The sequence below is a fragment of the Sorex araneus genome, chromosome 2 (assembly GCF_027595985.1).
Source record: "Sorex araneus isolate mSorAra2 chromosome 2, mSorAra2.pri, whole genome shotgun sequence".
Lineage (NCBI taxonomy): Eukaryota > Metazoa > Chordata > Mammalia > Eulipotyphla > Soricidae > Sorex > Sorex araneus.
Genome location: NC_073303.1, coordinates 123,116,799 through 123,143,437, shown reverse-complemented (window position 1 = coordinate 123,143,437; position 26,639 = coordinate 123,116,799). Strand labels below are relative to the sequence as shown.

General features: G+C 42.7%; 1 protein-coding gene across 42 annotated transcripts in view; it reads left to right on the top strand.

Moving 5' to 3' along the window:
* Nucleotides 1-641: 641 nt before the first annotated feature.
* Nucleotides 642-26,639, top strand: part of RIMS2 (regulating synaptic membrane exocytosis 2) — a 547,885-nt gene continuing 521,887 nt past the window's right edge. For 15 of the 42 annotated variants that reach the window (XM_055125204.1, XM_055125214.1, XM_055125206.1 and 12 more), the window contains exon 1: nt 643-888. In XM_055125204.1, the coding sequence (XP_054981179.1) occupies nt 713-888 (176 nt within the window). In that variant the 5' untranslated portion in view covers nt 643-712. Of the gene's footprint in view, nt 889-26,639 lie in introns of all 42 variants that reach the window. The other 27 variants (XM_055125225.1, XM_055125228.1, XM_055125230.1 and 24 more) reach the window with 4 other exon arrangements.

Here is a 26,639-nt window from a genome sequence, read left to right as displayed (position 1 = left end):
GCGGCAGCGGGCGGCGGCAGCGAGGGCAGCAGGGCCCGCGGCGCCCGCTCCACCGACCCCAGGGGGCGGCGGCGGCGGCGGCGGCGGCGACCCGGGGACCCCGGGGACCCCCCCATCCGACACACACCCAAGGCGGGCGCGTGATGAGGAGCGAGCGGCGCCCGACCCCGCGGCGCGCCGCAGCCCGAGCTCGCTCGCCTCCGGGCGTTGGCAGCCGAGGGGCCCCGGCCCCTGGTCTCCCGACCCCACGGCCCGGCCAGCCCCGGGCGGCGGCCGCGTCTCCGCGCTAGCCCCGCCGGCTCTCGGGGGCGGCCGCCCCGCGCCCCCTCTGCTCCCCGCGGGGCTCCGGCGGCCGCTTCCGCCGGCGGGACGGCCGAGCCGCTTCCCAGACTCCCGGCTCCCCGCTTCCTCCCCGCTGCCGCCGGGGCGCCCCCGCGGCCAGACCCCCCTGGCGCCCGCGCGCCGCCCCCGCCCCCCGGGCCCCCGCCTCCGCCCCGGCGCCCGCCGCTCACTTGGCCGCCGCCTCTCCAGCGCCCCCCGCCCGCCCCCCTCGCGCCCTCCCCTCCCCCCCCGCCGCCGGCCTCGGGGGAGGGGGGCCGCGCCGGCGACCGAAGGCCATTGATTTGCATGTGCGGGTCCCGGCGCCGGTGCCGCCGCAGTCGCCGGCCGAGTGGCCTCCCCGCCCGCCGCGGCCGCTCGGGCTCCCCCAAACATGTCGGCGCCGCTCGGGCCGCGGGGCCGCCCGGCGGCCGCCCCGGCGGCCTCGCAGCCGCCGCCGCAGCCCGAGATGCCGGACCTCAGCCACCTCACGGAGGAGGAGAGGAAGATCATCCTGGCCGTCATGGATCGCCAGAAGAAGGAAGAGGAGAAGGAGCAGTCGGTGCTCAAGTAAGGACCCGGCTCCATCTTCCCCGCCTCGGCCGCTGCCCCGGGATCCGCCGCCCTCGCTCGCCCCTTGGCGCCGCGTCGTCCCGGCTACGAGCGCTGCGGCCGGCGCCCGCCACCGGGAGACTTTCGGGTGTCCGCGCGCCAGGTGTCGCGTGTGCGAGAGAGACTGAGAGAAAGAGTGTGTGAGAGACTGGGAGAGAGTGTTTGTGTGGCGGAGACCGAAAGAGTGTGTGTGACAGACTGTGTGTGTGTGTGTGTGTGTGTGTGTGAGAGAGAGAGAGAGAGAGAGAGAGGGGGGGGGGGAGAGAGAGAGAGAGAGAGACAGAGACAGAGACAGAGACAGAGTGTGTGAGAGACCGAGAGCGAGTGTGTGTGAGCGAGTGTGTGAGACCGAGAGAGTGTGTGAGAGCGAGTGTGTGAGAGACCGAGAGCAAGTGTGTGTGTGTGCGTGCGCGTGTGTATGTGCGCTCTGTGTGTGTATGTGTGTGCGTGCGTGTGTGTATGTGTGTGCGCGTGTGGGTCGTGGAGGGCCGGGCTTGACCCGTGGCGCGGCTTTGCGTTCCCCGAGGGCGTCCTTCGTCCGTCCGGGCCGTCTGGCTGGCGGGGGGCTCGGGGGTCCCCGCGGCGCGTGCCGGGCCCGGGCGGTGACTGAGCGGGGCGCGGAATCCAATATGGCCGTGCACAGGTGCTCGCGGCCGGCCGCGGCGGCCGCCCCGACTTCTCCCTCGGCCCGCGCCCCGCCGGCCGCTCGGGCCTGGGCGGCGCGGGGAGAGCGGAGCCGGGCGGCGGGCGCGGCGGAGGGCGGCGGGCCTCGGGCTCCCGTCGCGTCTCGGGTGGGTGTGCGGCCGCCGCCATCTTCCGGCCCCTCCCCCTCGGCGGGTGCGATCGCCCCGGCGGCTCTTCCCGGTGGCGACGGGTAAATCTCCGTGATCCCCGGGAGCCCCGGGAGCGTCGCGCCCGCGGGGAGCAGCTTCCTACCTGCTCCGGGCGTGCGGCGCGGGCTGCGCCCGGGGGCGGCGGAACTTCAGCACCAGGGAACTGTCCACTCGCGCGGGGCCGGGGCTCCCGGCCGCCTCCCCTGAGTCCGAGCAGAGGGGATTGCTTCTACCGTCTGGCTTTCCCCGGGTTGTCTGACGATTTGATTTCTCAGTTATCTGTGAAAGAGATCGTGCACAAGACGTGGCCGTGGCCCTTTTCAAGCATGTTTTTACCAACTTAATTTTTTCTTCTTTTGGAAATGGATTGCTCGCCGGGAGGTGAGCTGGTACTGCCTCTCTCGGCGGGCCGCCCGCCCAGGATGCTCTTTTTGGCCCGCCTTTGGAAAAAGTGAGAGTTCCCCCTGACCTGGCATCATGTGACGTTTAAGAACAGTTGTGTGAATCCAGTGTTCTTGAATGCACCTGTCGAGAAACAAAACTACCTACTACGTATTTATTTAAGCCTTTTCATGAAAAATATCACTCGAATCCGTGCTACAAATACCAAATATCTCTACATGTTTGAGAAAACGTCACCCGTTCCTCAAAATATATCAAAGGATGAGGCGGAACACAGCTCAATGGGCTAGTACATGCTCTGCATGCGGGTGGCCAGGCTTGGATTGCAGGCATTGTTTGGTTCTCTGAACACATCTCGGAGTTGACCCCTAAGCCCGGAGCCTGCAGTAGCCCTGAGAACCGCCAAGTGTGACCCAGTCCTGCCCTCCAGGTCCCCAGTCTATGTGAGGCCCAAGAGAACAGATGCATTCCTCACTCATTGACGGGAACTGAGAATTGCTTCTTAGAAGCTGCTTTCTGGGTTTGAATACTTGTTTGGGAATGTGATTTACTAGAATCTTGGGAAAGGAGACAAGTTAAGGGGTTTAAGTCGTTTAGTTCAATTGTTGGATAATGAAGCATTACTTCCGTGTCTCTGAGTAGAGCTGGCCTGTGATAACTAACTTCAGGCATGGTCATTTGATATTTATAGATATTTATATATGGTGTATATAGATTTATAGATGGTGAGTATATTGATATACTCACCTTGGTTTCAGTCACTCGTAGTTTTTTTCCCCTTGTGATGAGCTAACTCTCAAATTGACAATACAGTATCAACCATAGTTCTTGCTATAAATAAGGAACTGTGGCTTATTTATTTGATAACTGATAGTTTGTACTTTTGGGCCATATCCGGTGGTGCTCAGAAGCAGGGGGGACCATGCGGTGCCCCAAACTAGTGACCCCTGGTGCAGAGCGTGTGCTTCAGCCAGATGCTTGAGCCAGATCTCTCTGGCCCTGGTTTGTATTTATTTGATCCTCTCAGCCATTTCCCTCACCCCTTTTCTCCGCAACAACCACTTATTAGCATGGTCCAAAGGTATTTGTCTTTGTCAGGCTTATTTCCTTTAGCACAATGCCCTCAAGGACCGTTCGTGTTGGCACAGTGGCAAGATTTCATTCTTTTCAATAGTGCATTATCTGAACTTTGCTTAAGTTTATGACATATATTACATATGCCAGGATTTTGATGACTGATATTTACATAATATGATTTCGTGTTTTTACTGTAATTACAGTAAAATCAGTATTGCCAAGATGATGTTCAAATAAAATTGAACTTTATTCTTTTGACCCACATTCTTAAGTGTGTTTATGACATTTTAAGTGATAATCACTATATATTTCTAAATATATTTTTCTTGTGTAGAAATTTGAAGTTTAAGTGAACTTTGAGTAATTAACCCAGAATTATTAAAAGTGAACATAAAACATTTCAGAAAGGTTTTCCAGGTCTATATATTACATTTCTGTGTAAGTAACTATGATGTTGGTTGCATTCATGCTTACATAGTTTAGGTAAAAACAAACTTCTTTTAACCATTTATGAAATTATGATGATAGTAAGCTTATTAATTTTAATATCTGTGTGTCTACCTTATTATTGGAGGGATCATAACTTCAATATCACTGTCACTGTTACTGTCATCCTGCTACTCATTGATTTGCTTGAGTGGGAACCAGTAACGTCTCCATTTTGAGACTTGTTGTTACTGTTTTTGGCATATTGAATACACCACGGGTAGCTTGCCAGGCTCTGGTGTGCAGGCGAGATACTCTTGGGTAGCTTGCCGGGCTCTCCGAGAGGGGCGGAGGAATCAAACCCGGGTCAGCCATGTGCAAGGCAAATGGCCTGCTGCTGTGCTATCGCTCCAGCCCAACTTCAATATGACCTGCATAATTTTAGAACTATTTTTATATATCATTTTAGTGAGTTGAAAATTAGAGCATAATATATATGAAAACAATTTCAGACATTCTTTAAAAATGCCTTTTGCTTTGTAAGAAAATAAGAGTAGGCTGGTAAAAGAATAGACTTTATTATAGAGTTATAGTAATCAGAGAAATTGTTTTGAATAATGTGACAATTTATTAGGTAGTTTTTCAACGTTGGGTATTGGGTCACAAACATAATTTGTAGGGAAAATATTAATTATCTTCAATGACTACTATTTACCATTAAGTCATAGGCCATTTGTCTGGTGATGACTACATTATGCTTTTTTTTCTTTAATCATCTCTATTTAATTTCAAGTTAATATCTATTCCCAGAGAAGGTCATGGGCAGAGAAACTGGTTGAAATATCTGCTACATTTTTACACTACTTAAAGTAAATTTGATATATGAAGAAATGAAATATTTTTATGAACATTAAAACCATAGAACATGTAAGATATTTTCATAGTTTCTCTTGTACTCATGCAAAATATTCATGAATATTTATGCAGAGTGGGATGTGAATACTCAAGGGCATGCTATATTGAAATATGAGAAGAAAATATTAGAACATTTCTATTTTATTTGGGAAAGTGGGATTACTACATAGTCAATGTAGATTTAAAATATTAAGATGCATGTAACATAGCTATATGTGTTCTGCATACTTTTAATGAGGGTTATGCAGCCCTCATTTGGAGACCACTATAATATCTTCTCTTAGGAAAGTAATTGAAATCTATATTTAATAATTAGTAGTTACTCAAGTCAGGCTAAACATCCATACACTCAGGATGTTTTCTGTCACAATGAAATTATGCTATTTGATACATTACTGAGATACTACACTTTTTGGAAACAGTATTTCTTCTTCTTCTTTTTTAATCCCAGTAGCTCCTTGGTTAGTACTTATTTTACTACTACTACTACTACTACTACTACTACTACTACTACTACTACTACTACTACTACTACTACTGTTTCTACTAGTATATGATTTTTGGACCACACTTGATGATGCTCAGGGGTTACTCCTGGCTTTGCTCAGGATTTACTTTACTCCTGGTGGTTTTTGGGGTGTCATGTGGGATGCCAGGGATTGAACTTGGGTTGGCTGCATACAAGGCAAGTGCCCTGTCTGTTGTACCAGCCCCCAGTATGTGTTAAATTTTTTTATATCAATTTCTTTAAATTTTACTTTGTGTAAATCTGTCAGTAAAATATGCTTTTTGGTCTAGTTTTTGGGTCACATCTGGTGGTATTCAGGGATGATTCTTGACTCTGCACTCATGGGTCACTCTGGTGGGCTTGGGAACGTATGGGATGCCAAGGATTGAACCTGGCATGCAAGGCCAGCGTCCTACTTGCTGTACTCTGGTCCCAGTAAAATCTAAAATATCCTTTTACTGACTAGATTTCAAACCTCATCTTTGAGGACTGTGAACTGTTCCCTAATTAAAATATCGCTGATTTTTTATTGGTGTACAATGGTATATAAATTGTAGGGGCGCAGCTTCACACCTCTTGTGTAAATGTTTCACCACACTTACCAAAGTGCTTCACCATTCTCACCAAAAACAAAACAAAACAAAACAAAACAAAACAAAACAAAACAAAGTAACTGCCACCAAAGTTCTAGTGCCATTTTCAGGATCAAGTTGATTCCCATACCCTTTCCTCCCAGCCCCCTTCACTCTCCCCTCTGCTGATCTTTTTCTTTTTTGGAATTATTATTATTATTATTATTATTATTATTTTTGTAATTAGTTCTTTTTGGGCTGGAGCGATAGCACAGTGAGTAGGGCATTTGCCTTAGATGCAGCTGACCCAGGTTCGATTCCACCGACCCTCTTTGATAGCCCAGCAAGCTACCCAGAGTATCTCCCCTGCACGGCAGAGCCTGGCAAGCTACCCATGTTGTATTTCATATGCCAAAAACAGTAACAAGTCTCACAATGGAGATGTAACAAGTCTCACAATGGAGAAGTTACTGGTGCCCGCTCGAGCAAATTGATGAACAATGGGAGGACAGTGCTACAGTGCTAGTTCTTTTGGTTCTTTATATTCTACATGAAAGAAACCATTCAGCAGTCCTCTTTTGCTCTATGACTTGGCTTAGTGTCTCTGCTCAGGTTCTTACAATATTGTTGTAGGAGGCAAGACTTCATCTTTTTTGATAGAGGAAGTTTGTATGTGACACATACTAGGAACTTCCCACACTCTTGCAAACTCTGTGATAATCTTTGCCAGTATTTGGTGGAAAAGTCTGTTGTAGATGTGATTGTAGTTTTTAGCAGTGAGGGAGAGAGTCTTTTCCGTCTGTGTAGAACCTTTTCTGTTGCTTTTTCTTTTGGTCATTCATTTGCTTGTATATGTCAATTGTTTTGTCATCTCACTGCCGTTTCTATTTTTCTGATTGTGATCTTTAAGAAATGTACTTGAATTTACTGCCTTTGCTTTATGAATTTTGGATTTTTTGTATTCTTAGAAGGGACTTTCTCTTTTTCTTTTTTCCGTTTAAAAAAGTATTTTGTTTTTTTTGTCCACACCAGTGTTGCTCAGGGATTACTTCTGGTTCTGCATTTAGGGATCTCTCCTGGTGGTCCTTGAGGGACCATATGGGATGCTGGGGACTGAATCCAGGTTGACTATGTGTTGGGCAAGTGTGCTAAATCTTTTGGGCCCCATTATCTCTCATTTTGATATTAAAAAAACTACCAGGGGCCCAAGAGATAGTACAGTGATTACAGCAGATAAAGCACTTGCCTCACATTTCAGATAGTCTCCTGAGCTCTGCCAAGAGTGATCCTTGAGTGCAGAGCCAGGAAATGCCCTGAGCACTTCTGGGTATGGCATCCCAAAACAAAGCAAAACAAAATTAAAAAAAAAATTTAAAAAGCTACCATTTTTCCTTTTATAGAAAAATAAAAACTTAAGAATATAACATGTCAGAAAAATCATGTATTTAATAATGTTTTTCAATAAAAATGATTATTACACATGTAAATAACCATGACCATTACCAATATAGAAAACCTAGAATTTTTGTTAGAAAACCTAGAATTTTGGGGACACACATAATGCTGCTTAGAATTCATTCATTGCCCAGGGAATCATGTGTCAGGGATAGGACTTCAGCTGCCCTCATGCACAGCATGGACACTGGCTCTTTCAGCTAGCAATGTCCCTGGCCCCCAAACCATCAATTTATTTTATTTTATTTTTTTTTTGCTTTTTGGGTCACACCCAGCAATGCACAGGGGTTACTCCTGGCTTTTCACTCAGGAATTACTCCTGGCGGTGCTTGGGGGACCATATGGGATGCCGGGGATCGAACCCAGGTCGGCCGCGTGCAAGGCAAACGCCCTACCCGCTGTGCTATCACTCTGGCCCCCCCAAACCATCGATTTAAAGAAGTAAAAATTGTATAGAGCGAGTTGGGCACTTTCTTTGCATGCTTCTGACCCAAGTTCAATCCCTGGTATCCCATATAGTTCTCTGAGCACTGCCAGGAATAATCCCTGAGTACAGAGTCAGGAATAAGACCCGAGCACAGCTAGGTGTGGCCCAAAATGAATAAATAAAATAAACAAAAAATGCATCCTAAAAATTGATTGGTATAGTATGAAAAATACCAAATAAATTATACATTCTATATTTTAAAATAACTCGGATGATTGAATGATTTTCTGTTGTTGTTGTTAGTTACATATATTATAAAAATACTTCCATATACTGTATGATACACACAGAGGTAGTGGAGACAACCATAATTGGCAGGGTGAATTTTCACTTGAAACACTCTTTTTTTTTCCATACTACAAGTGCTCAGGAACTATTTCTGGCTTTACTCAGCCATCACTTCTGAAGAGTTCTGGGGATCGTATGAGGGTATAGAGCTGGGGTTGGCCGCATGAAGTCTATTGCCTAAATCCCTGTACTATCTCTTCAGCTGAAACCTTTTTTACTATTTTATGACTGAGTTATTTTTCTTCTTTTCTTCGGTGCTGAGTTTGAACTCAGGGTCTTACTAATTGTAAGACTGTAACAGGGGCTGGAGCGATAGCACAGTGGATAGGGCGTTTGCCTTGCACGCGGCCGACCCGGGTTCTAATCACAGCATCCCATATGGTCCCCTGAGCACCGCCAGGGGTAATTCCTGAGTGAAGAGCCAGGAGTAACCCCTGTGCATCGCCGGGTGTGACCCAAAAACCAAAAAAAAAAAAAAAGTAAGACTGTAACATTTCTTATCTTTGTCTTTCACTTTCACTTTCATTTTTTCTGTTTTGCTGGTCTTAAACCCTGCACAGAGAAGCTCTAAGATATACCTCCGACAGTAACTGGGTAGTCTTGCTTGCATTATTACTCTGTGCCTATGTCTCCTCACTTTAGTTCCTAATAGGACATACCTTCATACATAGTTGTAATCAATGTAGACTGCTAATTGTCCCAGCACAAGTTTTATGCAAAATTATAGTTGCTTTGTTAACTGATTATGGGCAAGCAATTTCTAAACCTTACAATATTTGTCACAGCAATATGGATGTGGATAAAATCTTCCTTTTTTGTTTTTTTTCCCAAAAGTGGGAGATTATTTTCCTTAGGTACTAGGAAGTCAAAATATGCCCAGAGGATTTCTCAAAGACCAGTATAGGGAGGCAGGAGAGGATGATTTGAAAGCATATTTTTGCAAAAGCCAATCATTCTTAGGATGTTTTATAACTGAGTGGTAATAGTGAAAGGATTACTTTCTGATACCAAGTTATTAGCTATTGGCAAGTGAATAAATGTGAGGAAATTAATTGTAGAGATTATTGATTATTCTCAGATATGTCTGGGATTAACTTACTCTATTAATAAATTAAAATGTGTCAGTGGGAGCCATAGTACAGCGTGTAGGGCATTTAACTTGCATGTGCACACGGCTGACCCGGGTTTGATCCCTAGCATCCCATATGGCTGTCTGAATATCATCAGGAGTAATTCCTTAGTGCAGAGCCAGGAGTAACCCCTGAGCATTGCTGGGTGTTACTCAAAAAGCCAAAAAAAAAAAAAAAAGAAGAATCAAAATGTGTATGTGTTAGTCATATTATGTCTGAGAACCCAGGCATCTTATTAGGTGAATCTCATTCTGAAGCCTGGCATCAAGCTGAGGGTGCCCCCTCTTTCCCATAGGCTTCCCACTTTCAGTCTTTGCCCCAGACCTCTTCTGCATCCTTCTGGCTTTGCTTCACTCCTCTTTCGAGAACTTCTTGCTGATGATACTTTATTTATATTTTCATTTTGCGGTCACACCCAGTGGTGCTCAGACTCACTCCTGAATCTGTGCTCAGGGATCACTTTTGGCAGGGCTCAGGGGACCATATGGGATGCAGTGATGGAACCCAGGCCTACCACATGTGAGGCAGGCAATGTATTTATTGTGCTATCACTCTAGTCCCTGATGATGCTTTTTAAAGTATGGTTTTTCCCTTACTCTTTATTCCAGTATCTTTAATGCTTCTCTGATGATACTTAACAGTGTTTACAATGATTTAAAATGATATTCCCTATCCACTTGCTAGCACATAAGCTCCCAGAGAGCAGGTGGTTTGTTACAGTGCTCATCATTGGTATAGCTATATATCCCAAACACAACTCAACACTCTGAAAACATGAGATCTAAACTGCCACCATTAAATTTGTAATGTGCCTGTGAAGGTGACAGGTCGGGGTTGAAGGGTGTGTGGGTGGGTTCAGGGGAAAAGGAATATGGGAACATTGGTGGAAGGAAATTGACACTGGTTGTGGGATTAGTGTTGAAATATTATATGCCTAAACCTCAGCTATCAGTAACTTTGTAAATTATGAATCCTAAGTAAAAAATTATCGAAAACATATAATGCTCACCATTGAAGCCTCTGCTTATGATACTGTGCTCACAGAAGTATTCAAATGTATTAGTTGGGAGAATGAATCAAACATTGGGATGAAATACTATGTCTGTTTAGGACTTTCTTTTAAGATGAATTTCAATTATCTAAAAGAAAAAAATTTGCCTTGATAGTAAGGCCCTTGCTTTTGAAATCAAATGCAATTGTAATACCCGTGTCCAATTCTGCTTAATTTACTGGAAGCTGTGTGATTTATTTTTTTTTTGACTTTTAAATGTCATTTTATTTATTTATTTACTTTTTATGATTTTTATACATTTTTGGCTGGAGCGATAGCACGGTGAGTAGGGCGTTTGCCTTGCATGGGGCCAACCCAGGTTCGATTCCTCCGCTCCTCTTGGAGAGCCCGGCAAGCTACTGAGAGTATCTTGCCTGCACAGCAGAGCCTAGCAAGCTACATGTGATGTATCTGGTATGCCAAAAACAGTAACAACAAGTCTCACAATGGAGACATTACTAGTGCCTACTCGAGGAAATTGAGCAATGGGATAATAGTGATAGAGTGATACATTTTATTTTCACAAAGTAGCTCAAAATAGTACATTACAGATAATATTCAAACACCCACCCAACCAGCAAGCATCTTCCCACCACAAGAAGAGGGAAGTGTGTGAAGGTTATTGTATTTCATCCTGGGTTAATGTATTTCATCATTTAAGCTCGTATATACAAGAATACAAGCACGTATTTTAAAACCCAACACACGTGTGCTACTTTAGGTACATCAGTGGGCTAGAGTATAAGAGGTTGCGTGCAGTCATGGCTGTGTGCTCCAGGAAATACTGTATCGCTCTCTTCCGGGAACTTTATTTTATAGTCTCTGGATCTTGGCCATTGATGAGATTACATGGCTCTGGGGGCAGTTTGTGGCTGTGACTGCCAAACTCCTGGAAAACTGGGGATCTGGGTGGAGGAGGCCCAGTCTGGATCTGAGCAGGCTTAGAGATCTCAGCCACGGGTTCCACATACCTGGGTTTCTTTGCTGGTTCCTTCATGTGTGAGGCTTGTCTGAGTGTGTGGAGAGTGACCTTGAGCATAGCTGTGGCTGAGTTCTGGAGGTTTTCAGCTGCTGGGGCTCTGCTTGGGGCAGGGAGGGAAACTCAACTCAGCCCCCTCCGAGGGGTCCAGTGAAGACAGCCTGGTGGGGGGCAGGAGATTCTACATCGCTGACTTCCAGGAGCTCTGTTTTATAGTCTCTGGATCTTGGCCATTTATGAGATGACATGGTGCTGCTGGCAGTTTGTGGGTGTGACTGCTAAGCTACTGGAAAACTGGGGACTTGGGTAGAGGAGGCCCAGTCCCGATCTGAGCAGACTTGGAGATCTCAGCCATGAGTTCAGCATACCTGGGTTCCTCTGCCAGTTCAGAAGCTGTGTGATTTCAATTTATCTTTCTTGAGACTAAATATGTATCTCTTTTGACCAGAAATTAGAAGAATTTTATCATATATTATTATTTTTTGAGGAGTATTGCAAATTAAGGGACATTTTACTTTAAAAATTATATCTTCAAGCACTTACAGACTCAAAGTGTTTAACAGAGCGGAATGACAAGGCTTTGCAGAATGTTTTAGCTACGAAAAATTCATATCCTTTAAGGCTGATCATCTAAGCCTGACTATAGAATATAAAGTACACAGTACATAAAACTGTTAGGTGTCATGAAAAAATAAGGTAAATGTGTTTTGAGTACATTATAACCAGAGTAGAAAATACATTAGACAATCTAATGAACATTTTGCCTCCTTTGTATTGTTTAAATGTATCAATTCATCTTTTAAAAACCTTTAGAATTTTACTTCTAGGCATTAACTATAGTAATGAATAGAAGTATTTTTGTTTTTTGTGGTTACTTAATGAAATCTCTGAATCTTAAAACACTTGTAACCATTACCTGCTAACTCCAGTGTGCTCACTGTTAGAACCATGACACAATACAATTGCATGGTGCTCATTGGTAGAGCATTTGCCTCATAAGTGTGAGGACCTGGGTTTGATTTCCAGCACTGAAAAACAAAAGCTTATCAAGTGCTCAGAGACCATTGTGCACAGTGCATTGTGGTTGTCCATATATCATCTATTTGTATCCAAGAGGCTCTCCTGGTCCAGTTTGGGAGCTGACATGTAGGCTGAGTTTGAAAGGGAGAGAATGTTAGCAGCCCTGCAGACTCTCTTCATTTGTACAGGAGAGACAGTGCATGGTCTAGACAGTCCACTGGAGATGGCCTGGAGCATAGGATTTAAATGGAGGCAAGTCAGAGAGGAGATTGGGGAGAAAACAAGGTCAGAGCTTGAAAATCTTTCTATTATTTTTATTTGGATTTAATCCTGTGGGCAGTATAGAGTAATGGAGGGATTTTAGGTTGTGTCACAATATGAAAGATTTTTGTTGGGACAAGATTCCATTCTTTTAGAGTAGCAGATGGATGAGAAAATGCTAAATTCAGGACACAGACTCTGATTAGAATTTTAAGGCAATGCAGGTGGTAAATGCTGGAGGTATGGAGCAAGGCAGTCAGGGTGGAGGCAGAGAAGCAGAATAGATTCTGAAAAATGCAGGAGAGTCACCAGAATTTGACAGTTACGTGTGAAATGAGAAGGCAGCTCCAGTGATGGCAGCCTCTATGTCTGTTCCCATTGTGCAGCTTTCTGGATACTTCTGCTCTCAGGACCCATGTTCGCTTGAGATCGGAAGTTATTTCATTTAGTGCTTTAATTATTGTAAAATTATCTAGCATCAGTACGAGAATTCAATGTAATTACAGTATGGTTAAGGGTGGGATAGAGTGGGAAATAATGGAACTACATGGTGAAGAGATGAAGAAAGGGAAAAAAAGAGAAGGTAAAGAGAGAAAGGGGAAGGAAGAAATGAGGACTGTTTGGATCCATTCATAATCGATCAACTTAATCTCTAAGCTTATAAAACTGATGACTACCCCTGCCCCATTAGACTTTCCATGAATAAAAGATAGCATAATTGATGGTACCTCTTGTTGCTCAATAAGCTTTTGTTACTAAAACTTGATGGTGGTGGGAGTTGTTCTAATTTCCTTCTACTTCAGCTCTCGAATATAATCAATTACTGAATCTTGTCATTTATCTTCCAGTAATTTTTGAAATCTGTCTTCACTCCATCTTCATTGTCACTGTCTTGTTTCATGCCTTCATTTTATTTTGAATGCTTTTTTTTCTCTCTAATATATGGGGGATGCAGTTGGCAGTGTTTGGGAGTGGTCTTTGGCGAGGACCATGTGGCACTGGGGAATGAATCCCGGTTTCCCTTATGCAACTGGTGATTGGTCCAGTGCTGGTGATCGAACTGGGCTCTCCTCATGAAGACATGCAATCTACTGCTGAGCCACATCCTGGCCCTTGCTTGATTACTCTCTTCTAGCCAGGTCTCTTCCCTTTCACCTTCACCCACTGTAACTTAACTTCCAAAATAGTAAAACAGTCCAACACACAAATGCATTTCAAATTCTTCAGTGCTTGTCCATTTTGTATAAACTATAAGCCTTGAAACATCATAGAAGACCCATTAGTCTTTATACCTGGTGGACTTTCATGGCAATATTTTGGTTACATCAAACTATTTGAAATTAGTTTCCCTAGTTGAAAAATAATAATTTCTGTTTTTTAGCATATGTTTTCTTTGCCTTGAAAGCTCTACCATTTTTTTTTAATTTTTAAATTTATTTATTTTTAATTAGAGAATCACCGTGAGGGTACAGTTACAGATTTATACACTTTTGTGCTTATACTTCCCTCATACAAAGTTTGGAACCCATCCCTTCACCAGTGCCCATTTTCCACCACCCGTAAACCCAGTGTCCCTCCCACCCTCCCCAATCCCATCTCCCTCCCACCCCACCCTGCCACTGTGGCAAGGCATTCCCTTCTGTTTTCTCTCTCTAATTAGCTGTTGTGGTTTGCAATAAAGGTGTTGAGTGGCCGCTGTGCTCAGTCTCTAGCCCTCATTCAGCCCGCAACTCCCTTCCCCCACATGGCCTTCGACTACAATGTAGTTGGTGATCGCTTCTCTGAGTTGACCTTTCCCCGGAACGTGAGGCCAGCCTCGAAGCCATGGAGTCAACCTCCTGGTACTTATTTCTACAGTTCTTGGGTGTTAGTCTCCCACTCTGTTATTCTATATACCATAGATGAGTGCAATCTTTCTATGTCTGTCTCTCTCTTTCTGACTCATTTCACTCAGCATGAAACTTTTCATGCCCATCCACTTAACTACAAAATTCTTGACCTCCTTTTTTCTAACAGCTGCATAGTATTCCATTGTATAGATGTACCAAAGTTTCCTCAACCAGTCGTCCGTTCTGGGGCATTCGGGTTTTTTCCAGATTCTGGCTATTGTAAACAGTGCTGCGATGAACATACATGTGCAGATGTTGTTTCGATTGTACTTTTTTGCCTCTCTGGGATATATTCCCAGCAGTGAAAGCTCTACCATTTTTTTTTCTAGATAAGTCTGACTGATTATTCATGGAGATTCATCTCAGGCGTCCAACCTATTGAGAACTGGGGTTGGTGACTCTGTACTTTCATAATTCTTATAGCTACTTTTTTGTGCCTCCTATTGTATTTATACTTGATAGCTCAGTTGTGCTTACTGAGCTGTTATAAGGCTCTATGATATGATATATGCATTGTCAAGTTCAGGCCCTCCAATGATAGGTATATGAAATATCTATTGTCATCTTTCCTAATTTTAGAGATTAAAAAAAAACCCTTGATATTTTTTAGGTGTTTAAAGTTGTCAGCAGGGAGTCAGGACTTAAACTCCAGCAGGTTGTAGAGTTTATACTCTTAATAACTTAAATTTCTTATAGTTGTAGACTTTTTTCCTTTTCTAGTAGATTTTAGAGAAAGGACAGTGTTCCCAGTGGATGGTTTATTTTGAACAGGTAGTAGATGTTTTTTTTTGAATGAGTAATTAGGCCTGGCATTCCTTGAGTGACTAGCTGCTAATGCCAAGCACTGTATAGCTCTGGAATTCGCAAAAGATTTTCTATTGTATTGCTTGGACATGGGATATTAATGATCATTAATTAATAATAGTATTAATTAATCTAACAGCCAACTAACAATAAATGTAATAAGTGAGAACAGAATGTATTAATACTACTTTTCCACTTAATAGTTCTTAATTTAATAGGCATTTGTTCTAGGATGTGAGCTATTGTCTCCTTTTGCTGCTGATAGACTTTATTTATTTATTTATTTATTTATTTTTAATTAGTGAATCACCGTGAGGGTACAGTTACAGATGTATACACTTTTGTGCTTATGCTTCCTTCATACAAAGTTTGGGAACCCATCCCTTCACCAGTGCCCATTCTCCACCACCAGTAAACCCAGCATCCCTCCCACCCTCCCCAGTCCCATCTCCCCCCACCCCACCCTGCCACTGTGGCAGGGCATTCCCTTCTGTTCTCTCTCTCTAATTAGCTGTTGTGGTTTGCAATAAAGGTGTTGAGTGGCCACTGTGCTCCGTCTCTAACCCTCATTCAGCCCGCAATTCCCTTCCCCCACATGGCCTTGACTGCATTAAAGTTGGTGATCCCTTCTCTGAGTTGCCCTTTCCCCAGAATGTGAGGCCAGCCTCCAAGCCATGGAGTCAACCTCCTGGTACTTATTTCTACAATTCTTGGGTGTTAGTCTCCCACTATGTTATTCTATATACCATAGATGTGTGCAATCTTTCTATGGATAGACTTTTTTTTTTTGTGATAGACTTTTAAGGGCTCATAAGCATGGACAGACATTTATTTAAAATTTATTTTTGGTTTTAGGGCCATATCCAGTGGTGGTTGGGGACCCATGTGGTGCTGGGAATTGAACCCAGAAATCAAAGCATGTGTTCTAGACCATTGTACTGTCTCCCCAGCCCAGCTTAGATATTTGAATGATTAGTGCAGAGGCCTTGAGGACAAAGCATTTCTGTTGAGACTAGATTTATTGTCTAGAATATGATGAAATTGATTTCTAGGTGATAAAGAGTATGATAATATTAGCATGGGAGGTGTGCCAATATTTTAACAAAATATTAATTTTGTTAATGTTAAAATTATGTTAAAATGCTAATATTTTAACTAGAATACTAAATAGTGAAATTAATGTTAAATAATGTTAAAATACTAATTAACAAAATTAATTAGAATTATTTTTGTAGTGGGAAGAATAATATTTTTTAACTATATGAATAGCAGCATGAAGAGTAAGTAAAGTATTTCTGCCATAGTATTTTCATGGTTTGGTGTGTTTTAAAAAAGAAAAAAAAACAAACAAAAACCCAAACACAGAAGAAAAACAAGAAATTCCAGCATAAACTATATTTCTGCATGAGTATGTAAGATCTTGGATTCAAACTTTGACAAGAATATGGTTTTTCTTGGTATGTTTGGTCAAAGTCTCATTTCTTCCCCCCCCCCCCTATACTCAGTAGTGGTCATGACTCCTAACTCTGTGCTCAGAGATCACGCTTGGTGGGGCTCTGGGGACCATGTGAGGTGTCCGGGTTGGCCTTGTGCAAGGTAATCACCTAACCTGCTGTGTCCTGAGTGGGCTCAAAGTCTGTGGCCCCTCAGAGTCTAATTTCTTACCCCACTATACCTGTGCTTTCACTGGACCCGTACTCTCCCCAGCCTGAAATCCTACACACCCACACAAAGGGATACCTGGGGACCTGATCCTGCAGTTGTGAACCGTTGCACCCCACCCCTATCCCAGGCATCGGCCCCAGTTCCTGTCACTCTAACCTCTAAAACCAAGACCACCAGAATGTGAAGAAATACTTTATATGTATCATATTGGGGACAGGTGGGAAGGGACATTCCTATTTCTTATTAAGTCAGTGTCTACACTGACTTAAGTGTCAGTTAACTCAAGTGAGTAACTGGCTGACTGCTTGGGGCATGCATACTCAAACAATATTTCATGATAGGAAAAATAAGTGTGTTTTCATGTTATAGTTTTCTTATGATTACTAGCCAAAAAGTTCTATCAGATGACAGGATAGAATGTACATTATGACTTCAAGTTTGTCAGTGTTTAACATATACTTGATTGTTTAATATGGGTACAAAAAGCAGTAAAAGTAGACATGAAATAAAGTAGAAAAAGAAAGCAATCCATTGTTCTACACACTATGAATACCAATTCCTGGGTCTGGAGAAATACAACTATGGTTAAGGGTGCTTGCCTTTGCACCCATTTTGATCCCTGGTATCCCATATTGTTCACCCACCAGGAATAATTCCTGAGTGCAGAGTCAGGAGCAATGTCGGTATGGCCCCAAAATAAACAAAAATCAAACCTAGAAGAACACCAATTCACGGTGCACATCTTGGTTTGGCGTGTTAAAATACACTAGCGGTGGGAGCACTGTCCAGAGACAGAAGCTCCAATGTGATTCCAACAGGGTGGCTTTAATGTCTGGGGTTAGTGGTTAGTAAGGGGCAGCCCCCTGCTCCAGGGCTGGGCTGAGCCTCTGGGAAGGGTGAGTTGGAGAGTCCCATTCCTGTGGCCACGGATGCAGTCCTCTCTCCGTGGGGACTCCGCTCTGGCTGTCTGAGCTGCCCTAGACTGGAGCAGTAAATCATCTGTGGGATGGGGCGGGTCTGTCATCACTGCTCAGGAACCACCCACTGCCCAGAAGCCACCCATTGTCACCAGCAGCCCAGTGTCACTGAGACTGTTGGGAAATTGCTTGCAGGCTGCTGTCGGGAGTTGCTGGAAAGAGGCCCACTAGTGGTAGGGACTGGTGAAGTGTTCTAGGAAGGGGAGTGGAGGGGGGAGTCCTGCAAACCAGGTTTGTGGGACAGCAGAGCCCCTAGAACCCGAGACGTCCCTTCTTCCTTTAATTTCGCTCTGGCTCCCTCTACTGGCAAAGCTTAACATCTTGACAAGTGGTGAAGGAGAACTGCTTGCATCAAAGCTGGTCAGCCAATGTGGAGTCAGAGGAGAGGGGCAGCACAGTGACCCATTTGGAGCTGGTGATGCTATTAGGAGACACCAGACCAAAAAAACATAGGTTTTATTCTTTCTATGTTGTCTGTATGTTTTCTCTGGGTCTCTGGAAGCCTCTACTCCATGTTGTCTTCATTCTAGGACACTGATGCTTGGAGAAACTGTCTGAACATTGGGAAATGCAATGCGTCTCTTTGTTCCTCTCAGAAATATGTATGCAACTTCTTTCTGCATTTTGGTAGCTGAAGCAAACTACACTATCATGAGTCACCACGAGGGAGAGAGAATTTGGACTATATGTGGAAAACTTACAACTGCCATAAAGGAGAGTTGGTCATTCTAGGGTAGTTTTTTCTTTCACATTCTGTTTTATTTGGCGTGGGCTTGTAGTTTTTATGAATTTTCAGTGGAAGAGTGCATCAACACAGAAATTGATGGTAGTCTTATTAACCTCTACATCAGTGACCTCCAATCAGGTTACAAGCTTAGTTATTATTACAAACAGTTAAGGTAGAAACAAAATTCTAAGGAGCAGGAAGTTTTTGGACATTAGCCATAAACAGAATTTTAAAGTGCATTACATTTTTGAAATAATCAATTTATTCTTACATGACAATTTATATGATATTACATAAAATCAGAAATACCTTTCTATGTAAAAAAGATTTTTTCAGGGCTGGAGCGATAGCACAGCGGGTAGGGCATTTGCCTTGCAAGCGGCCGACCCGGGTTCAATTTCCAGCATCACATATGGTCCCCAAGCATCGCCAGGAGTAATTCCTGACTGCAAAGCCAGGAGTAATCCCTGAGCATCGCTTGGTGTGACCCAAAAGAGCAAAACAAAAAAGCTTTTTTCAAATATGGATGGCATAAAGGGGGTATAAAGAAAAAAGATTTAGAGATCTAAATTAGTGCCATTGGCTCCAAATTAAAAATCTTGGTTATCTTAAAGAAATCACTAAATTTCTTCAAATTCTTTTAGTTAGAGATTAAAACACAGGTCCCAGATCCCTTAACTGGTGCTCATGGTGTGATGCCAGGTGTGCTTTAGAACGGGGGCACTTTGGGCTTTAGAAATGTATAGGTGCATGTGCATGTGCCATGTAATTCAAGTGAGGGCATGTAATAAAAGATATTTCTATGTTCCCATGAAACAAATTTACAGATAGGTTAAGTAAAAACCACATATACACCCATGATAATTTAGTTAAGAAACTAGATTTGGACTTGTAAATCAGGGTGCATTTTGTTATTGTTGTTGTTGTTGGTTGGTTTGTTTTGTTTTGGGGCTACACTGAGCGGTGCTCAGGGCTCAGTCCTGGCAGGCATGGGGGACCATATGGGATGCTTTGGATTGAACCCAGGTCAGCTGCGTGCAAAGCAAGTGCCTATCTGCTGTACTATCGCTTGTCCCAATGACGTAGTTTTATCTTCACAACTCTTTGGATTTTGGAATTCAAAAGGAATGGATGTGTTTAAGGAATTATGGGCATGTGCTGTCTATCACAGGATTAAAGTGATTATGTAGCACTGTACTGTCGTAGGACTGTTGTCCCGTTGTTCCCATTGATTTGCTCGAGCGGGCACCAGTAACGTCTCCATTATGAGACTTGTTATGCAAAATGCAGAAAGAAGTTGCATACATGCTATTGATAACATATTGTTGTTATCGAATATGCTGTGGGGAGCTTGCCAGGCTCTGCTGTGCAGGCGGGATACTCTCAGGAGCTTTCTGGGCTCTCCGAGAGGGATGGAGGAATCGAACTCGGGTTGGCCGCATGCAAGGCAAATGCCTTACCCGCTGTGCTATCACTCCAGTCCAAAGTGACTATATAAATGAAAATATCAGCAGTTTACATTTCATTAGAAATGCCACAGATGTCTTCAATGTCATCAGCCACTTAATATTTACAGAGGGGCTGGAAAGCTAGTACAGGGGTTAAAGTCATTAACATGTAGCTGACCCTGACTTGATTCCTGACACCACATGGTTCTCCAACACAGATCCCCAAAGCATTGCTGGGTGTGGCCCAACCCCTCCACCCCCACTTAAAATTAAACAAAGATATGAAGGGTTTTCCCCTGTGCAGTTTTCCTCCCTGCACAGTGAGGGAGGCACCCTCAGGGAAAGGTTTACCTCAATGGATCTTCTAGTTAGAACATCTGTTAGAGAAATGTGATAATAAAGGCAAGTAGAATTTAAGAGGATTATTTTACAGGTGTACATACACAAAGAACGTAACTAAAAATAACCCTGTTGGGGCAGGAGTAGTAATTGAACTATCTGAGATAGTCATAGTGGGAAGGAGAGAGAGAAACACATATACACACACATACGCATATAAGAGAGAGGGGTTAGTTGGTGCCTCTTATGATAGTCTTATTTACCCTGCACTTTCTAAAGTGAATGAAAATAGATAGATATCTTCTTTTTAAAAAAATTTATTTATTTTTTAATTAGTGAATCACCATGAGGGTACAGTTACAGATTTCGAGTGCCCTAGAACAGATAACTGGTTAAATAGGTATCTTATTTACATGTTTCAGTTTGAATGTCTGTTCCAGTTTGACACACTGTATAGAAAAATTAGGGACCCCAGAGATATATTCAGTAGGTAGGGTGCTTGCCTTGTATGTGGCCCACTTGAGTTGAGTTCAATCTTGATCTCTGGCATTTGGCACCCCCACCTCCAGCCGGTCAGGAATGATCCTTAAGTGCAGAACAAGAAGTCCTGAGCACAGCTGGGTGTGGCCCCAAAACAAAATAAAGTAAAACAAAACAAAAAAGAAGAAAGAGAAAAAAGAAAAGAGAAAGAAAACTCAAAGAGAAGGATTATATTTGCCTTAGGTATTCATTCTTTTTTAATTTTGTTTTTATTTACTTGCAGTACCAGGGATAAGCTTAGGGCCTCAGGCATGCAAGGGATGCACTTAGGTAAACATGAGCCACACCCCTAGCTTCAGTATGTGTAGCTTGAGTGAGTTCTCTGCCAGCTGCTGTGTGTACTGAGGAAGTAGAATGGAATAGACCCCATGCTCTGGCCTGGAGGTGCTCACAGTCATGAGGCTAAGAGATATGGAAATAAACAATCAAAATGCATGATAAAATGATAAATGCTTTGAAATAGTTCTGTGCCAAAATGAAGAGACAAGTATATAAAATGTGGGGGTGGAGAAGGGGGTGATGGGGGGGGACTAGGGACACGTGCTGGGAAATGTACACTGGTGTAGGGATGGGTGTTAGAATACTGTATGGCTGAAATCCAATAATGAATAGCTTTGTAATGATCTATCTATATATATATATATAAAAGAAATGTGGTGGGTTTAGTGGGGAGGCTTATAATCAAAGATAACATCCAAACTGACTTTGTAGGGAAAAGAGAAATCAGTGTGTGGAGAAAGGTGCCTGTGATTCAGAGCATGGATGGTGAAAGGTCGTCGTGTCTTTGAGGAATGACCAGTGTCTCATGCTTACAGGCAGTCAAAGGTGGAGGATGGATGGCACAGTGGAAAGTGAGGCGAGTTGATGGGGATCAGATGTAAAAGGCCTTGCTTATGGAACTGGCTTTCAACTGATGTTAACTAGAACAGAGGTCCTGGTCATTAAAACAGAGTGACACTGATGCAGGTTGGTAAATTTTGAGAGTAGAGTTGCCTAATGTTGTTGACCAGTGCAATCTTTAGAGATCACTGTAGCACCTAATGACCTTGATGGTGTGGCGTCCTTGGGAGGCCGGGTATGAAATACTCCTGTCTGTCAGACACTTCAGAGTGACCTCTCATTGGAGCTGGCAGAGCAGGTAGTTGCCAGTTTTGGGTGATGTGTCGAGGTGCATGGGTTTCCTTCCTGTTGGGGAGCAGTAGCATCCCTGTGCCTGTGTGACAGTGAGAGGCAGGCAACGTGCCCAGCTAACAGCTCTGGCAAGGTGCTGCTGAATTTCAGGGACTAATTATTACTTATTACTTTAATGAGGAAGATGTTGGGAAACTTTGTTGTGGTCATAAACTATTATATCATAGTTCCATTAAAAAGATGAAATCAACACTTTCTAAAACTCAGCAAGTAATTTGAAAATTATCACAATTACCAGATGAAGAATATATGCTGTCTCATTACATAATAAGAAGACAATCTACATTGTAGTAAAAGTTTCTTAAGTGTTTATTTATTGATTTTCATATTAATTTTACATGATCATATTAACTATTTAGCACCACCTTTTGCTTGTATGTGATGTTGACACATTTGAATGACATGCTTTGCAACTGGCTGACTCCATTTCTGTCCCTAACTCCACATGGTCCTCTGACACTGCATTGTAGCTCTGAGTTAGCCCAGGTAATGCCTGAAACCACAGGGCCCAAGCACTGCCTGGGGTGGCTCAGGTAATCTCTGAGAACAGAGGGCCCAAGAACTGCCTGGCTTGACCCAAGTAATCCCTGAGAACATAGTTCCCAAGCACTGCCTGGAGTGACCCAGGTAATTCCTAGTATCGCAGGGCCCAGCGTTGTATCCTTGGGCCTTCATGTTGAATGGTCTGGTTGGCTGAGAATCACTGGTGTGGGGCCCATGCCTCCTGAGCACTTCTTGGAAGAAGCATGCCAATTTACATAGACCTGATTGACATGTTTGATTTGAAGTGACAGATTTTGAAATAAGAACTTGATAGGTATCTGTCACAGACCATATTAGTAGATTCTGTTGCTTTAGTGTCAGAGAATTCAGGTGGCGTGAGAATTCTCACCTGTGCATTTCCCTCAGTACTGCCAATGCTGTTGCCTGGGATCTCGAGTTTCTATCCTCGATTTAACTCTGCACTGCTGCAGAGGGCCTCCTTAAAAACCAAATTTAAGTCATTCTTTTTAAATGTAAAGACCTTCCTTACCCTTGCTCTGGAGAAAAGGGGAACTCTTCTTACTTTTGTCTGCTGGGTCCTCTACAATGTCCCCTAACCTGTCTTCTCACTACCTTCTCTTCCTTTCACAGATCTTTATGCTTAGCTGCCTGATTTCTACTGGTTATGGATCACTAAAATTAGGAAGATAATGGGATAGATATGGAATAGGCAATTCAGTGAGTTAATATATATTCTATGGATGCCAAAAATATTTACAACTTGTACTAAATTAATGATGCTCTCGTTTAAGGTTTTTGCTAAAAGAACCCTTTGAAGAAATTCAGCTACTGTTCAGGACATAAAAATCCCATTACTCATTTTCTTCAGCCTCAATAGGAATCTTATGGAAGGAATCGTTTTGGAACACATGCTTCCAATCTGCCACCAGATTTTGCAGCAGGAATTTATATAACCATGCCATAGCTCAAACTGTCTTCAAATTTACCATATGTTTCAATATTTCCAATGTTTTCAAACACTCTCCTCTTTCCCACCCTTTCCACTTCACATTTCTCAGTTTTGTTCCGGCTCTTACCCCGCAATTCTCATTCATCTCTGTGATTCATGAATAATTCCATTTATAGCCGTGTAGTTTAGAGTCATTTCTATACTGGTTCTCTTTCTTGGACTCCTTTCTAGGCCATTAACATAAGCGGTGCTTAATCTGCAGTTTAGAACTCTTGATCTCTGGCTGAGGTTGGGCACTCTAATCTCAGTATTTGTTTTTATGGCTTTGCTACTTGTCTTTTACTGCTGTTTAAATTTATCAGAGACAGAAACACTATGATTTAGGATCTTTGTAACAATATCAGACTCCTTATAACAATATAAGAACTCCTTATAACAAAATAATATGCTTATAGCAATATAAGATACAAAGTTCTAGTCAAAATTTCTCTCTTTGAATCCTGTTTTCATTTGGTCAGAATTTCAGAAACTTTCTTCGGTCTAAATTGAATCAGTTCATAGAGCTTTATATAAATGACTGGCTCTTTATGCCAGTGAATATTGCATTTTATGCTCACTGAGCTCCTAATCCTACATCTTTTTTAGCTGGTTTCCAGGAACTTAATGTGTGGAGTAGCAGAAAGAAGAGAGAGGCTTTGGCATCAGCCATCTTCGGTCACACCCTTGTTTTCCAGCTACTGGTTATGTGATTTTGAGCAAGTTTCTTAATCTCTTGGATTCTGTTGTTTTATCTATAAATTGAGTACAGTATTGCCAGTTTTGCAGGATTGTGGTGAGATACAAAATACTGTGCATCTGGCATACAGAAGCTATGTAAAGCACATAAACAAGAAAAAATGGCTCTATGCAGTTTAGTCTGCTCTTCCTGCTACCTGTCTTGAGCTCTTCATCCTCTACAAACAGATTAATCTCTTTATGTGATGGTTGGGCATGAGATTAGAAGATGAGACTAGAGAGAGAGGAAGTGAGAAGAACACAGGTGAAATTCATCTGGTGTTTGTCCTTGAACACTTTTACTACAGGGTTTTTGAGATTGTTGATAAAAGCGAATTGTCCTCTGTGGAAGGAAAGTGGTCCATTTCTTTTTCCATCTCCAATAAATAGTATTCTGAAAATTGTTAATTAAAACCTCAGCTTTGCTCCTTTCTGGCTAATAGTAATTTTATCTGACAATTGTAGTTTTAAAGTCTTAACAGAACTATTAAACTAATAGTGGTAAGCTTTTCTGTTTTCCGTCTTCTGCAAACAGCTTACACAAATATAATCTCTGTGGGGATTTGTACGGTTTGTCAAGTATACATTTCAGGATATTCATAAATTTTTAAAATTCATCAAATAGTGGTGCTTGCCTTTATTATTATTTTTGGTTTTTTGGCCATACCCAGTGGTGCTCAGGCCTTACTCCTGGCTTTGTGCTCAAGAATCACTCTTGGCAGGCTCAAGGGACCATATGGGGTGCTGGGAATTGAACCTCGTCAGCTGTGTTCAATACAAGCACCTTACCCAGTGTACTGTTTCTCTAGTCCCAATAGTGGTACTTTTAAATTTATAATTTCACCTTACCACCCTAGGTACTGATGTAGTAACCTTTCATATGCTTTATTCTAGAGCACTGATTGTATTATACAGAAATAGACAGTTTAAGGCATGCAGTACTAGCCCCGGGGCCTAGAGCACTTGCCTTACACATGTACATACACAAGTTTAAATTCCTGGCAAGGCAAGTGCCTTACTTGATCTACTCCAGCCCTTAATCTCAGTTTTTAGTATACAACTTAATGATAGACACTTAAAGCAGAAAATTTTGTATATTCTTAGCACCTTACACAGCCAACCATTTTCACATATTCCCTTAGAATTTTTACAATAATCAGATGTTTTATGTAGATGCATTCATGGTATATGTATAGTAGTATATGTGAATTTTTTATCATTCATAATGCTATGAATTATGGATTTTTTTCTTTTGATTGATTTGTTTTTGGGCCACACCTGGCACTGCTCAGGCCTTACTCCTGGCTCTGGTAGTGCTTAGGAGGCCATATCTGATACTTTGGATAGAACCTGGGTCAACATTGTACAAGGCAAGTATGTTACCTCTGTACTCTGTCTCTGTCCCATATACATCTTTTTTACTTCATAGGATATCATAAATGCCTTTTTATCTGTAAATATGTTTTTCTCAGCCTTCTAATGCACCACCAGAAGCCAGGCATGTTTCATTAAATGGGTTATATCCCCATTGTGGCAGAACTTTTCATTGCAGTTACAAGAAGTTCCACATTTCACTATTTAGTCTTTGTTGAATGCTGAAGTCCTTTCTCTCTGCCCAGATGTCAGGCTAAATGTGGGGCACAGCCTTATTTTCTGAATTCTAAAATGTTATTGCTATTAGGCAGCCAGCTCAGAGAATTTCTCTGGAGGTTTAGGGATAATGAAGAGAAGTTTCCTATAGAGTGTCTATTTCAAAATTGCATTTATTTCCCCCATTCTTAAAAAGTATGAGCATTTCTACCTATTCAGGTTCCTTACCATGACCACGTTGCTAGCCAGATCATTTGTTTTGTTTTCCTTCCTCTTCTCTTTCATTTCCCTGCGATTTTCCAATTTCTATTAATTGTTATTACTTTTTTGTGTCTCCAAGCAGTGCTCAGGGAAGCCAAGGACTGCTTCTCACAATACCTATTCTGCGTGGGCTCAGCAGTATTGGGGGTCACCAGGGCCACCGTAGTGGTGTTTGTGGGGCATGCACTCCAGCTCTTTCAACTCTGTCCTTTGTTAACTTTCTTATGAATCTAGTTAGTTACATAGTGTTTTCTCAAAATCTGTTTCTTGGGAATTTCCCTTCCACTCTGAAGCCAGGTACTAGGTACTTTCTTGTTTCTCCAGTTTCTTCCTAAGGGAAAACATCTCGCTCATTTGTAAAATAATTTTTCTCTATTCTCTTGCATTTCTCTATTCTCTTGCATCAGTTTTTCCATAAATTGAATTTGGTTGGTTTTTAGGAGATTCCTTCAGACAATGAGTTCCTCTGGATAAGAGTCGTATTAAAGTTGGGTAAGAATTTTGCTGTGTCTACTTAGGGAACAGGAGGCTGATGTTATAAGTTGTCCAGCAGTATTTCTCTTAGGCTGATCCAGAGTAGAGGCCTAACCTCCACGAACCGATATCCCTGAGGACACGGCTCTTTTATAACAACCTCAGGAAATGGA